This window comes from Pteropus vampyrus, unplaced genomic scaffold, assembly GCF_000151845.1.
Source record: "Pteropus vampyrus isolate Shadow unplaced genomic scaffold, Pvam_2.0 Scaffold158, whole genome shotgun sequence".
Taxonomy (NCBI): domain Eukaryota; kingdom Metazoa; phylum Chordata; class Mammalia; order Chiroptera; family Pteropodidae; genus Pteropus; species Pteropus vampyrus.
Genome location: NW_011888939.1, coordinates 2091614 through 2101977, shown reverse-complemented (window position 1 = coordinate 2101977; position 10364 = coordinate 2091614). Strand labels below are relative to the sequence as shown.

Sequence of the window (10364 nt, the reverse complement as noted above, 5' to 3'; positions counted from 1 at the left end):
GAATCCTTAACCTTCACTTGCAAAGATATCCTGAAGAGGCGTGAGCTGTTGGGCTTTGACAAGATACAGCTTTTGGTCCCCAAGGGGTCACAGGCCTGGGAGGCCAGAACCCTGGGTCTCCTCGCCCCTGCCATGGTGATAGGGACTTGCCAGAGAACCTCAGATGAGTGCCCAGTTGATTCCCTGCCTCGGTTTCCCCTCACAGCCTTCCCGGCGACATTGATGGTTTAGAGAGATACAAAGACTGCTGGGCTTTAAAAAGACTGGTGTGTAAGGTAGGATATTTGTGGCCACAATGTTGCCCTTTAAAAAGGGTAAAATATACAGGAAACTATGCCACACCTTCTCTTTCATAGTGGATGACGTTGTATGCTATGTATCCGTTACTGTAACGTTATCCTTCAGCAACGATACAATTGTATCCTTTTGTATTCTACACAAATGTTTGGGAGTTTCTAGAAATCACTAGGCATCAGTTAACCTCAAGATTTATCCTGAGTTTTTTGTTTTCTTCGTTTGCTTTGTTTTCTAATGAGTTAAAGTAATTTAAGTGAGGTTGTTAGTATTAAATGTAACTTCCCTCTAAAGCCGTAATTAGTCAGGAGTTTACTTTCCAAAATATTTATACTTTGTGCATTAGACAAGTTTCAGCCTCGCATTTAGAATAGAGCTGCCTCCCTGGAAGCCCAGAGCAGCTCGTCCTAATCCGTTTCCTCCTCAGAGTCTGCTAAAATCGTTCCTGAGGGTTGAGGAGCTGCCTGAGTTTTGTGACATTCTGTATTGTGATGGTGTCAGATGTCTTCTAGTAAATTCCCCAGTAATGTTTCTGAGAATGGGCAGTTTGCGCTGCACACGTGAGCAGCAAGCAGTCTCAGAGCTGCACAGACAGGAGCGCTGTCACCCTTCACCACGGTCAAGAAGCACATCCAGCGGGGGCCCGAGCCTCTTGCAAGAAGCGAGACGCGTTAGGCCGGCTGAGGCTTGGCAGCAGTGACCGCGGTGTTACTGATTAAGAAGCCCGGCCTTGCCTGATTTTGGGGTGAACTTGAGTATCCTTAGGCATATACACACCTGAGGATGTAAACTTTTTTTTGCTCCCATCAAAATGATACAGTGGCAGGTGCTATTTATGCTATTGCATTTCTTCTAAGTGCTGCACTTTCCCTAAAAACATGCACTTTATTCAATTCTTTCCATGATGGGTAAAAATCCAGCTGTGTGAGAGATGTTTAAAAATGCTTACCTTTTTTTTTTTTTTTTAAACTACTTGCGTTTTGCTTCCTCCTAAGGTAAATGTTTAGATTTAATCGCTTTCTGGGGTGTTGGGCAAATTGGATATTGTCCACAATACGCTATGTGGCAAATTCGAAGGTTGGTTTGAAAGAGCCAGTGCCGTAGTTGTTTAAAAGAAAGAAAGAAAGCGCATGATGGATGGGGTAGCATTCAACAGAAGCACCTTGCAGAGTACCTGAGGTCATCGTTCTGTCCCGATCAATACTAATTAGGCCTCCGCTGGATGCTGGCTTCATTTGGGGGTGGGGGAGGTCTCACCCTAAAAGACAGAGATATATTAGAAGGAGGCCAGAGAGCAATACAAAATAGGGAAACAAGGAATGGTGAAGAAAAGTTGAATTCTTCTTCACCTGGGGAGGACACTGGGAAGAATTCCAAACGCTGGCGAGCCCGCAGGGATCTTTAAGTGTCCTGGGGTCGATGGCCGTTCAGTACTTAGCCAAGCTCCGCCACTTCCGAAGCTGAATGAAGAAAAGGCAGTTGTGAGAGGGTCGATGCTGAAAACCCAGAGGCTTCTTCCTCTGCTCCACAGAGACGAAGGCGTGGGCCTTTTCAGGGAGTGATTGACCAAGGGGTTCATTAGAGCAGGGGTCCCCAAACCCCGGGTCGCGGACCAGTACCGGTCTGTGGCCTCTTAGGAACAGGGCCGCCCAGCAGGAGATGGGCGCCGGGAGAGCGAGCGAAGCTGCATCTGTATCTGCAGCCGCTCCCCCAGCGCCGGCATCACCGCCTCAGCTCCGCCTCGGATCCTCAGGCGTTAGAGTCTCATGGGAGCACCGGTCCCTGGGCCCGCAAAGGTTGGGGGCCACTGCTTTCGATGATGCTCTCTAGATGGTTATGGCCACGCTGGCATGATTTCTTTAAAGCCTTTGTCTTCCAACATGGCCAGTGTGGGCAATTCGGGTAACCTAAAATGGCTGCAAAATTCTTTCTTCGATATAGTTTTCCAAACTGTTCTTTGTTTTTAGGGCAGTAATAACAGAAGAGTTCAAAGTGCCTGATAAAATGGTTGGATTTAGTAAGTATCCTCTCGATACACTTCCCTTAATTCTCGTTTATTTTATTTTATTTTATTTTTACTTTTTCTCAGTGTGTCACCTGTAGTCGAATGCTTTTGCACACTGTTCTCTAGAGTCTCAGAGCGCTGCGGGTCTCTCTCCAGGCCGAGGGAATGACCGGCGCGTTGGGCCATGCCCGCCCCCCACTCTCCACCACCCCCTCCCTTCTCACTGGGCCGCAGTACCCTCTGTCTGTCTGCCGCATTTCACCTACACTGTCTGTGGGCTCCCTGAGGCCAACCGGATTTAGTGCTGCAAGCCAGGTGTGAGTGCTTGTTGAATTAAGTCACCGTGCGTGGGTAAATAGGGACGGGGGGCACATTCTGAACCCTGTTCACTTTGTTTCAGTTATCGGCAGGGGAGGTGAGCAGATTTCACGAATTCAAGCAGAATCTGGTTGCAAAATTCAGATTGCTTCAGGTAAGGGCTTCTTTTTTCATAGATCTCAGTTTGGTCGAAATCAGTATTTTGCAGTTTTCCAGATTCAGTACTTTGCTTGTTGCTAGAAGTTTAGGAGTGTGGGTAAGTATATACAGTTGCTGTTTTCCTGTACCTCTGGAGCCGGACGCCCAGATGAGGGCCGGAAAGACCAGAGCAGAAGCGGGCCCAGAGACAAGGCCGCCATCCGGCCTCCTGGAGAGACCCAGGGGTCTGTGCCTGGCGTGGCCCCTCCCACGCACCTGCTGCTCTAGGACCTCTGTTTTCTGCACCAGAATGTCATGCCAGACGTAGCAGGGCCTGCAGGAGTCCTCTGGCTTTGGGGTCACTCCTGGGGACTGCTCACCACTCCCCTGGATTCAGCCATCTCTGCCCTTTGTGGAAAGAGGCCAGCTGGGGGCTCTGGCAAAATGGGCACGTGTCAGACACGGGTCAAGGCCTTTCCCAGCCAGGTCCATTCTGACTGCAGTTTGGAGAGAGACAGATTGAGGAAGAAGAGTTTTTATTTATAGTGTTAACATCTAATTTGAGCGTGGTCTCTTTCCGTAGTGGAGGAGGGGGTTTGGAGGACATTCGACTGGAGAAATGTTTGTCATTCTAAAAGATACTGTAGAATCTTGAAGGTAGTAACTAATGTTAGCTGTTTCTCTTTTTCGAGTAAGAATTTTAAGAGGCAGTATTTTTAGGAACAAAGCAAAGCGTCGTATGTGGTGTTGCAAAGTGAGATTTTCCTCTCTCGTCAAATGGCCCAGAAGCAGTTCCACGTAGTTGTCACTGATCTCTGGGAGTATTCAGCAGTAACGTGTCCCAGTGTGCAGTCTGTGAAACGTCTTACCAGTGTGCCTCAGCGCCGTTTGCAGACAAGTGATGAGTAAACTACACCGCAAACGGAGACACTGAGGAACAGCAGCTTAAGTGACTCAGGCACTTACTAGCACACGAGCGGGTCAGAAACGAAGCTGAAACCGGTCATTAGGACCAGCTCACAAACCCCTGCTGTGTTCCCCCACCTCCCCCAGGGACTTGTTTCTACTTTGAGCCTCTGAGGTGGAGCGACCAGCTTAATAGCCTCTCCACGAGTGGAAGCAAACTGTCCTTTTCTGGAAGCCTGGACTTCTGGGCGGCTGGTGTAGGCACCAGCCCAAAGAGACAGTCTGTACACAGAGGCAAGGTGTACGGTTGCCTGATGCCGCCCAACACACCTCATCTTCTTGATTCTTCTTATAGAGAGTTCTGGGATTCCAGAGAGGCCCTGTGTACTTACCGGAACCCCAGAAAGTATTGAGTAAGTTTATTTTATTTACTTTTTCCTTTCACTCTTCTTCCTCCTTCCCCAAACGGGGAGCCACGGAAGGGCGAAACTGTTCCTGAACACTGTCAATCTGTGCTACAGTCTGGCCACCAACGCAGATGCTTCCGTAGAGAAGGATCTCGGAGGTTACCACACCCAGGGAGTTTTTCTGTTACCTTAAACACGCAGGTATCACCTTTTTAAAAACACTGCAGAATTTCTCAGCTGTCATAACCCCTACCTCATGAACCAGGTTCTGAAGAGTATACGTTCACCCCACCTGAGCACGCTAATCACCTTCCTTACTCCTTGTTCGTACCCCCTTTACCTGAGCGGGTCTGGATCAGTAAGCCCCTCACCTGAGCACGGGGGATCCTGGCCCCAGGTCCTCTGCCTGGGCTGATCCCGTTGCCCGTGTGATATTGTGAACCCAACGAATTGACTCTTCCCGGCCGTTGTGCCACTTGGGGGGCCATAGAGACCGGCCAGAGGGGGTTTGACTTTTGGGGCCCTTGTGACAGCCTTAAGACCAGCGGGGCGTTCCTGCCTGGTACACAAGTGCTCAGAGCCTCCTGCACCAGATGCAGGCCTCATAAATCCCAGAACCTCCTGGGGAAAGGGGACGTACTAACATAGCGTCTGCTGGCTTTCCTCTTCCAATCTATCGAGTGGCATCGCATTCGGGGACAGGGGTGCTAAGATTATGTCTGGCTCAATAGGTAGGGCTGTTTTATTGTTTCCATTTCTCAGGGAGTCTAGATGAGTTTAAATTCTCTTGTTCTGCCGTAACATTGCAAGCAGTGAACCAGAATAAATAACTGGCAGGTGTGCATTATAGGGCACGCGGGATGGTTCTGCTGGAGTCGAGGCGCTTTGCTTCCAACACAGGTTAATCTAGTACACAAGCAAAGTATTAGAAAGCTGCTGTGACTGAGATGATACGTGAGGCTGATTCTGTACACAAAGGCGCAAGACTGCAAAGGGCAACACCTGTTTCTCTTCCTCCTCCCTGTTCTTCTAACCGTCCTGCTTTCCGGTCTACCGAAGCGGTCGAGGCAATGGGATTATATCTTTAGGAAGAAACCATTATGCTTTCTTCGGTGCACAGTACAGCCAGCCTGTTTAGTAGCTGAATTCTTCCCTAGTACGGGAACCAAAAAATAGATCGTGGTGATTTAAAGAACTGATACTGCACATTGCAGCCAGGGAAGATTCTGGTGCAGAAAAGGAAATTGGCCCGACAGATGGCCTCTGTAGGCTGGGTTGTACTGTTTCGACATGGTGGTCTTCCTCCCTCCCCCCACCTCCCCACCCCCTGCCCCGCCTCTGAATTAATCAGCACAAAATAGTAGCATTACGTGTGAAACTCAAGGTCCTGAGGATCAGACACAAAAAGCGCAAAGCAGGTGTATATGACGGCAGAGCTGCATCCAGGCACTGCCGCTTCCCCTTCCCGCCCCCGAAACCAAACTGGGGATTCGCAGCCTTAGCTTAAAAGCAGAGCAGACTGGCTGGTTATGGAGAAGAAATTGGGAGTTTGGGGCCTCAGATGACGACTACTAACCCTTGCTTTCTTCCCATCTTTCTCACTGCTCTCTCTCCTGCCTTATTTAACAAACGTCCAGTGAGTGTATACTCTCTTGGGAAGGGTTACGCTGGATTGGGGAACAGCGAGACGCAAAGGGCCCAGAGGTGGTCTCTGCCCCCAGAGCAGCTGACATCCTCCTAGGGGAAGAGACATGTTTGTAGCGTGAATACGAGACACAAGCAGAGAGCAGAGTTGAAAGGGGGCCGTGTCGGAATGTTGGTATTGTGTGTGTTTTAAATCCCAGCCCAGTGGCGTGGCGGATGGCAGAGGCCTCCCGGGTTGTGGGGGCAGGAGCTGGAGCTGGATGGAGGGCAGCCTTGACTCCTTCGTGCTTTCCCTGGTGCTGTTTCCCTTTCGTGGGTACCCGGAGCGTTCATTTGATGCCGGTTCCCTTGTGGTTTTTTTCCCTCCCAAGACAAGCCAAACGGCTCCTGGGGCAGATTGTGGACCGCTGTCGGAACGGACCTGGCTTCCACAATGACATAGATGGCAACAGCACCGTCCAAGAGATCCTCATCCCGGCGTCTAAAGTGGGTCTGGTCATCGGCAAAGGAGGAGAAACGATAAAGCAGTTGCAGGTGCGTGAGCCCCAGCCGGTGGGCTTCGTCCCCCGGCGTCCTGGGCTGGGAGGGCGTATCGTGACTCCCAGCTCCGCGGGCAGAGCCGCTGCCCAGCTCATTCCATGGTTCCTCCATTCGACAGCTGTGTCCTAGAAATTCACTGTGCCCAGGCCTCGTGCCGGCTACGATGCCAGTTCTGGTTCCACGTGAACTTGTAGTGACCATTGTGGCAGTGAAGCTCCGTTACCATCAGATGACAGCATCTCAGATAAGGATGCTGTGTCCAGAGCCAGGGGCTCTGAGCCAGCAGCGCTCCCCTTCCTTAGCCGTGCATCTGAAATGTGCTCACGTGCGTTTCAAAGGCCCCAGGTCCGTGTCCATAAAGGTGGGGCAGAGCCGGCCTCGCTCTTGTGATGGGGCCGAGGTCATGCCGCTTGCGTGAGACCCTCAGCACGGAACTCGCTACTGAGCGAGTGCTTCGTGAGCGTTAGCGTCCGTTGGCTCCGGAATCCGTCACCTGAGATGCGTGGGGCCGGACGTGTCCTGGGGTTGAACGCCCTCAGCAGGTTCTATGCCCGTGTGTGATCTGAACCCTGGCCACAAAACAGTCACACGCAGTAGGGGCCACAAGTGCCCGCTCACTTGAGTTCAGGTTGGTTTTATGCCAAATTAGTTACGAACAAACTTTTATTGCAGAGCTTTTGGGCTTTGGAAGTTGCAGGTCAGGGGTTGTGACCTGCCTCTTGTGCTCCTCCCAGCCCAGTCCTCGGACTGTAGAAGGCCCTCGAAGAGTTCAAGGTTCGGACTCCCAGCAGGCACGTTTTGGCCCCACCCATCAGCTCCGGACAGCTCTTGGGCAGCTTCCTGGCAGAGCCCCCTGCGCCCAAGGCGTGGCGCGCTCGTGTCACTCGCTGTGCGTTCACGCTCACGTGGCATTGGGGGACTCGGCCCCGTGCCCGCCTTTCATAAAAATAGCTCGTTAACGTTCTAGAGACTGGAAAAGGAGGAGCATCTGGGAAACGATTTTCTGTGTCCCATTTGGACGCTCTCTAGCTCGGCCTTTCCGCCCGCATTCTCAGAGGCCAGCTTTGTGGGCCGGGTCCAAGGGCAGTGCCCTGTCGTAGGTGGGACTGCCTTACTGTGGATGTGACCCGACCCCTTGCAGCTTCTCGTGCTCGCCTGCGTTCTCCTCCGTGACAGTGAGGCCTGTACCGCTGTGTGTGCCCCCCACAGGAGCGGACAGGTGTGAAAATGGTCATGATCCAGGACGGCCCGTTGCCTACGGGAGCGGACAAGCCTCTTCGCATCACTGGAGACCCGTTCAAAGTACAGGTAGGAGAGGAATTGGGTCAGGCAGGTCCTGGGGGTGGGGGTGCCACTTGGTAGTAATTCGTACAGCTTTTATGTCCTTCAAGAAATTAAAAACTGGATGTTCATTTAAGGTAAGCCATTTTTCCAGACCAAGTTTTATGATGGAATCTAGGTGTGTGTCACCCAGTACCACACGTGGCTATTTAATTAATTCGGATTAAGTAAAAATGGAGTTTCTAATTTACGCTGGCCATGTTTTGAGTGCTCAGGAGCCATACGAGGTGGTGGCTGCTGTCACGGGCAGTGCGCCCAGTGCGTGTCCCTAACTGCAGATTTCATTGGGTGGCATAGCACAGTCACGTGCAGTTTTTTGATTTTTGTTGATCTATGGTCGGCTCAGATGCGGGCTTTGTTGGCTTTTATTTGCTTGTTCTCTCTTGGCCATTTTTACAAGACCTCCAGCTGGAGCGGGAGACAAGCAAGGTGCGCGCACCACACAAGGCATACGTGTGTCCTCCTAGCAAGCGACCTGTGCCCTGAGCTCCCAGGCACAGAGGACAGCCCTAGTTGCTGAGAGCAGTAGGGGCCTTAGTTTTAAGTCCCCCGGGGTGGTTCCGCCCTCCAGCTCCTGCCGTTTGCTGGAATGTGAGTGCGCCGTGGGTGTGGGGTTGTGTCCGTTGCTGTGAATTTGCTTCCTGTGTTTTTTCTGCCTGCCTGCTTTTGCCGCTTTTAGAGTGGCTCCAAGGTGACCGCTCCCCAGGGTGACCGCTCCTTGGTCAGCAACAGGTATTTCTCTAGGAGCTTTGGGCTTTGATGTGTGGAGGGCAAAACATTTCCCCCAATTCTTAACTGTCGTTTGGCTGAACTCAGATCCAGATCATTGTTGTTTTTTCAAGGTACATGTGTAAAACGATGGTTTCAAAACAGGATTGAGGGCCAGTGATTAAAATGATTTCTTTCCGTGGGCCCCAGTCAGCGATGCACCCCCTCGCTCACCTCCTGCAGGCCAGGGGCCCCCAAGCACCTCCCCCGCTAGCGTTTCTAGCCCCTGAATGTGAACGGGTGGGCTTTTTAAAACAGGTTTCGTCTTTCCTCGCTTGGCTCACCAGTCCAGCTGCAGCCTCCACGGCTGTGACATCACGGAACCCAGAGGGAGGAGCCGGGGACTGCGTGCCAGACGACGGACGCTCGCCTCCCCGCGGCCCCCCGCACTTGCCTTCTCTCTTGGAACCTTTGGTTTTTTTCTTTGGCAGAAAAAATACCCGAGCAAAGAGCTTATTTCATTCATGTGTCATGAACTTGCAGGAAAATAATTAGAATGAAAAATTTTCAGTGTGTGGGTTGTTTTTTTGTTTGTTTAATTTTAAAGCTGTGTATTCCACAGATTTTACTTGGGAGAAGCTGTCCGTTGTATTTTGTGTAAATTGTAGTTTGGTTTGGTTTTTTCCTCTCCCTAACTTTTTATTATGAAAAACTTCATACAGAAAAGTCAAAAAGATAGAGCAGACCCCTGGATGCCCTCACCCTACTTATCGTTTTGCCATTTGTGTGTGTGTGGTTTTATTTTTTGACTTAACCACATATAAGTAAGTGACAGATAGTCTGACTCCATCCCGAAAACCTACAGTATATATCTCCTCAGAATAAGAACTTTCTTCACAAAACCAGGTCTGAGGAAATAACAGTAATCCTATGACGTCGTCTTCGGCCAGTCCACCTTCAGATCTCCCCAAACATCCTAAGGCTTTAACTGCTGCTGGGGGTTGGGGGTTATTTTGGTTTGGGCTGGGTTTTCCAGAACCAGGACTCAGCCACGCTGAGTTGTCGTGTATGGTGCTCCTCAGTGCAGAGTCCTGTGGGCCGGTCCCAGTGTGGGCAGGAAGGACTGACCGCAGTGCGTCCCTTGGGCAGAGGAGGCGAATGTGCCTTGGGACAGTCGCAGGTAGTCCTGATCATTGGAATATGTGACCTCAGTTCTGGAAGGCACTTTGGGCTCCCGGGCCGCCTTTTCCTTTTACGTCTCTGGAGCCCCTCTGTGATGGCACCTTGGCGATGTCTCCCACCGGAGCTCTGAGAAAACCCTCCCCTCACTAGAGAGAACACGTGTCGGAAACACCTCGGGGTGACCCAGCACAAATGTGCTGACCCTACTGTGGCTTAAAAGAGGGCAGACGCTTAGCTGGGTGGACATTGTGGGCAATGTCAAGAACACGTCGTTGAAGACTGATCTGTCCGACCCGCGCCAGCAGCCTGCCTCTCCCACGTAATGACAAGGTGATAACTCTTGTCCCACAGCTGAGCAACTTCCGAGTCTTCTAGCCCAAAGCAAGAGGGTTTGGTCTCAGAAAAGACCTGGTGTCACGTCTTCTTCCAGGATTTCGTTTTCCACAATGTCTTTTATCTGTGTTTCTGCAGCAAGCAAGAGAAATGGTATTAGAGATCATTCGAGAAAAGGACCAAGCAGACTTTCGAGGCATCCGCAGCGACTTCACCTCCCGAATGGGAGGAGGCAGTATAGAGGTGCGTTGGAGTTACAGGTTTGTGGGCAGATGAGGCGAGGCCGAAGGGGGTAGGGCACGTGTCTCTTGGCTCTTGAACCTCGAGCAAGTTATTTAACTTGCGTCACATCTGTGAAACCCTACGAATGTGCTCGCTCCCGGGGTGGATGTGAGGACAGATGGGGACCGTCAGCCGCATGCTTTTTAGGGCACGGTCTGGTTTCGAGGATTTGCGTCAGCTCATCCTGCTACCCAGGTGAACAAAGTCCAGGTTTTCTTGGTGATTGTGTTGTGATCTTATCAAACTTGGAAGCCAGATTTATTGAG

The 10364-nt window shown here is 51.2% G+C and overlaps 1 protein-coding gene across 4 annotated transcripts in view; it reads left to right on the top strand.

Moving 5' to 3' along the window:
• Window positions 1-10364, top strand: part of FUBP3 (far upstream element binding protein 3) — a 52279-nt gene that overhangs the window by 24172 nt on the left and 17743 nt on the right. For all 4 annotated transcript variants that reach the window (XM_011370040.2, XM_023536528.1, XM_023536529.1 and 1 more), the window contains 6 exons: window positions 2262-2311; window positions 2700-2771; window positions 4017-4074; window positions 6084-6246; window positions 7462-7560; window positions 9955-10059. In XM_011370040.2, coding sequence (XP_011368342.1) covers window positions 2262-2311; window positions 2700-2771; window positions 4017-4074; window positions 6084-6246; window positions 7462-7560; window positions 9955-10059 — 547 coding nt within the window. The remainder of the gene's footprint in view (window positions 1-2261; window positions 2312-2699; window positions 2772-4016; window positions 4075-6083; window positions 6247-7461; window positions 7561-9954; window positions 10060-10364) is intronic.